We start from the raw sequence: 4,740 nt of genomic DNA on the forward strand, positions 1-4,740 counted from the left end.
TTTTTATATATATAAAAAATACATATATATTTTTATATAGCTGGGCTATCAGTCTCGTAATCCCATAAAATCACATTCAAAAAAACTAATAAAAAAACCAAACCAAAACAAACAACAACCAACAACAACAACAAAACAACAACCAACAACAACAACAAAAAAAACAACATGAAAAAGATGCTTCCAATTTTTTGGTAAATCCCACGAGGCACTTCCACCAGCTCTGAAGATGCAAGGGATAAATAAATAAATGTAGCATTTACCTTTATTGACATCCCACATTATAGCTGTGTTATCCACAGAAGCAGAGGCCATGTAATTTCCATCTGAGGTCCAACAAATATCATACACATCTTCTAAGTGGCCTCTGGAAGCCAGGAGAGAAGAAGGCAATTCTTAATTTGATAATTAACAGCTACGTGTAAACAAGAGTTTAACGCATTTTTAGGTTAAAAAAAAATTTTAAAAAAGAGACAAATAAAGTATCACTGAAATAAAACAACATGTTTTTCAGCTGTTAAAAAATCCCTTCCATGTTCAGAAGGTGGTAAACATTCTGGAATCAGCTAAAGGGCTCCATCAAAACCAATTTTTATTGCTTGTTGTTTGAAGATTTATCACACAGTATGCCAACTTCACATATTTGAAAATTTGGGTTGTTTCTTTGCTTCAAGAGATTAATGTTCCTAAAGGATCCTGGTGGTACTTCAAGCAATCCCACCAGGGCTTCTGGAATTGTTCTCACACCAACCTCAGCAGCTGCCAGGAGTGTTTCAGTTATGGAGAGCAGAGTTAGTTTTTATTTTTTATTTTGTGAGAACAGCTGTAGTTCAACTGCAAGTGATGTTTTGATGCCTTGGCCACTGTCAGCTAAGCTTACTCAGCCTTAGCATGTACTGTGTATATTTTATTAACTGTGGTACACTTGAAACAACAGCTGTAATTGTATCAATCATTTTATCTACTGATGCTCTTGGTCTTAATAAAGATCAATATTTCTACTATAAAGCCAGTAAATAAAACTTCACATTTCTTTTATATATTTCTGTGCTGAGTTCTAAGGGCCTGCAAATCTCAGGAACCAATTTCAGAGTGTGTGAGTTACGACTTTCTGCCTTGACTGAAGATGTAAGTTAGCACTGTATAGAAAAAAAAGCTAAATACAATAAAATCACAGAATCACAGAAGAGTTTGGGTTGGAAGGGACATTAAAGATGATGCAGTGCCACCCCCTGCCATGAGCAGGGACACCTTCCACTAGCCCAGGTTGCTCCAACCCCCTCCCACCTGGCCTTGGACACTTCCAGGGATCCAGGGGCAGCCACAGCTTCTCTGGGCAACCTTTTCCAGGGCCTTCCCACCCTCACAGGGAAGAATTTCTTTCTAATATCTAATCTAACCCTGCCCTCTGGCAGTTTTAGCCCATTCCCTTTCGTTCTGTCACTCTCTATGTGTATAAAACATCCCTCTCTATCCTTTTTATGTGCCCTCTCAAGGGGGCCTTCAAAGGACTAATATTAGAGCAAGCAAATATTAGAGAGCACTGAATTTCTACAGACACTGAAGACTGTACCACACAACAAAAGCCCCTGGGGACCCAAAAACACTGAAGAGAAAAGCAGGCTCACGAAATAACGAGCTACCTTAAGGTTTTAACAACTGCCCAGTTCTCCTTGTTGAGCTGAGCTTCATCTTCATCCTGAAAAACCAGCGGCTCCAATTCCTTGCTGTCGTTCAGCTTCCACAGCAAAATAACAGCATCTGTAGAAGAAACCAGATGAAGCTTCTCTCTTTCCCCCACTCCCTGGTTTGTTAATGTGTTTTATGTAATCCAACATCACAATTATCCTGCATAAGACCCAGGAGGAGCAGCTCTCACCGTCTCCTCCGGACGCCAGGATCTCGCCGCTCGGGGAGAAGCGCACGACGTTCACGGCCTTGGTGTGACGGGCCAGGTTGGACAGGAATTCCACGATGGCTTTGCCATCCGGACCTTTCTCCACTTTCCAGATCTGGTTACAAAAGCATTACGGAAGTTTTGAAGGACAAGATGCAGTATCACAGCATCAGCAAGGCTGGAAGAGACCTCCAGGATCGTCCAGTCCCACCCAGCACCACCACAATCACCCTGAATCCATGTCCCCAAGGGACACATCCAGACACCTCTGGGACACTCCCAGACACAGGGACTCCACCACCTTCCTGAGCAACTAATTCCAAGGCCTGACCACTCTGGCAGGGAAAGTTTTTTTTCCTAATTTCTCATCTGAACCTGCCCTGGTGCAGTTTGAGGCCATTTCCTCTCCTCCTTTCCCTCGGGACATGGCAGCAGAGCCCGACCCCCCTCCCTGCCCCCTCCTGTCAGGGAGTTGGGGAGAGCAATGAGGTCCCCCCTGAGCCTCCTCTTCTCCAGATAAACCCCCCCAGCTCCCTCAGCTGCTCCCTCACAGGACATGTTTTCCAGACCCTTCCCCAGCTCTTTTCCCTTCTCCAGACACACTCCAGCCGCTCCATGTCCTTTTGGAAGTGAGGGGCCCAGAACAGAGCACAGGACTCGAGGTGCAGCTTCACCACTTCTGCAATCCCCACTTCAATCAGCCCATGGTGGGGCAGCCGTGCACCTGCAGCCCATGGACTCCACAGGGAGCAGAGATCCACCCACAGCCCCTGGAGGAGCCCACACTGGCTCCTAACTATTTAAAAAGTTAAATACAACAAAATCACAGAATCACAGAAGAGTTTGGGTTGGAAGGGTCATTAAAGATCACCCAGTCCCACCCCCTGCCATGGGCAGGGACACCTTCCACCAGCCCAGGTTGCTCCAACCTGGCCTTGGACACTTCCAGGGATCCAGGGGCAGCCACAGCTTCTCTGGGCAACCTGTGCCAGGGCCTCACCACCCTCACAGAGAAGAATTTCTTCCGTCTTTCATGTCCATTAAGAATTCAAAAGATGATAAAGAACTGCCTGATTTTGCAGAGGTGGTTCCTACAGCCACATCTTTAGGGACTTGTGCTAGTCATCATTTTCCTAAGGGATTCTCAAAAGGATGAACAACTGGGAAACAAAGTGTGCAACCACCAACACAAATGACTGAGGAGAGATAAAGCTCAAGGTGAATGAAAAAGGCTGTACAAAGACCTCACACTGCTGAGTGACTACTCATAACATGGCAGACAAAATTCAACTGTGAGGAACGCGAAGAAATTAAAATTAGTTGTTTCTTACTGACCCACAGGTCTGTGCCCTCCATTAGCACTACTCCAGCACAGCAGCCAGCAGTTAATGGAGGTAATTTTCCACAAATAACAGTTCAACACTCAGCAGCAGAACTCAAGGAAAACTCAAGAAGATGATCAACTGGAGCACAGTTGCTGTGGAGACAGGCTGGGAAAGCTGGGGGTGTTCAGAGTGGAGAAGAGAAGGCTCCGGGGAGACCTCAGAGCCCCTTCCAGTGCCTAAATCCCAACTAAACCAGCCAAACTCACCCTCACAGCCGTGTCCACCCCCGCCGAGGCCAAGCGATTGATCTTCCCATCCGCCCCGTGCTGGAAGTCCAGGCTGTAAACGGGCTCCTTATTGTGCCACACGATTTCGCAGGTGATAACCTTCATGTCCGCTGAAGAAAACAAGAGCAAAAGCCCAACCTCAATTCTTGTTCCTCAGGGCTCTGGCCATCAAAACTTCCCGCACGTTTCGCAGGCACCGCTGACACCCCCCGGAATTTCCCAGCAGGGACTGACAGGATGGTTTGAGGACGGCCATTCCGAAAAGTTAGGATTGAGTACGGCTAACGCTCCTGTTTCGGGACTGCGGGACAAGAATATAAAGCCCTGTCTCTCAGCCCACCCCCTCATGGGTAGAAAGGCACAAAGGAAGAAACCCCCGCCGGGGTAACAACCCACACAACGCCCGGGCACGGGCGGCCCGGCGCGGGGGGGCAGAGGCGCCGCTGGCCGCTCCCCTCAGACCCAGGGACCCCCCCCAAACGCGCTCCCCGCACCCTGGGACCCCCAAATCCCGGTATGGATCCCCCCACACACATAGGACGTATCACCCCTCCTTCCCCCTCACCTTCCCTGGGCCGAGCGGCTCCCGCGCGTTCCCGCCTTTCCCGCCCCCTCGCCCCCCCCCGCGCATGCGCGCGCCCGCCCCGCGCGCCGCCTCAGCCGCCTCACGGGCTCACGGTGACGGGACGGAGGCGAAAAACCACCCAAATAAAGCTAAAAACTGAAAAAGTCTGGTGCTCGCCTCTCCTCAAAATAACAGGTTTGGTTTTTTTTGTTTTGTTTGTTTGTTTTGTTTTTTTTTAATTTATTTTTTTTTTATTTAACGGGCGTTCCTGTGCTTCGCCAGCGTAAACGCCCCGTGTCGCGCAGAATTCCCCCGTTCCCCCTCCTCAGGTTGCCGAGGAGGAATAATTTAGGTCCCGGCAGCAGAGCGTGTGATGGGAACCTTCTGCTTCGTGCAGGTCGAAGGGGCCATAAAAAACCCCACAGTTGTATTTGTGATAAACAAAGTCTCGAGTTTCTGTAAGTTTTTGAATAGGGGTTTATTATATGGTAAAAGCAAGCAGCCGGCTGGGTGACAGAAATGGGGACCAGTTCCCCAAATCTGCACGCCTACTACAGGGTACATTTAGTATTTATCTTAGCTACTTCATGCATATTAATTATATCATATGCATATACATTCTACAGGTTTTTGCTAAGTATTTAATATATGGGTTTTCTTGCAGCT

General features: G+C 47.8%; 1 protein-coding gene across 2 annotated transcripts in view; it reads right to left on the reverse strand.

Moving 5' to 3' along the window:
* Positions 1-4,116, reverse strand: part of CHAF1B (chromatin assembly factor 1 subunit B) — a 13,683-nt gene extending 9,567 nt beyond the window's left edge. Inside the window, exons 1-5 of one of the 2 annotated variants that reach the window (XM_027701756.1) lie at positions 4,075-4,116; positions 3,489-3,619; positions 1,880-2,012; positions 1,644-1,761; positions 264-367 (exon numbers count right to left, since the gene is read on the reverse strand). In XM_027701756.1, coding sequence (XP_027557557.1) covers positions 264-367; positions 1,644-1,761; positions 1,880-2,012; positions 3,489-3,614 — 481 coding nt within the window. In that variant the 5' untranslated portion in view covers positions 3,615-3,619; positions 4,075-4,116. Of the gene's footprint in view, positions 1-263; positions 368-1,643; positions 1,762-1,879; positions 2,013-3,488; positions 3,620-3,743; positions 3,981-4,074 lie in introns of those variants that run through there. The other variant, XM_027701755.1, reaches the window with a different exon arrangement.
* Between the last annotated feature and the right edge of the window lie 624 nt (positions 4,117-4,740).

This window comes from Neopelma chrysocephalum, unplaced genomic scaffold (assembly GCF_003984885.1).
Source record: "Neopelma chrysocephalum unplaced genomic scaffold, ASM398488v2 Primary Assembly neopelma1_166, whole genome shotgun sequence".
Classification (NCBI taxonomy): Eukaryota; Metazoa; Chordata; class Aves; order Passeriformes; family Pipridae; genus Neopelma; species Neopelma chrysocephalum.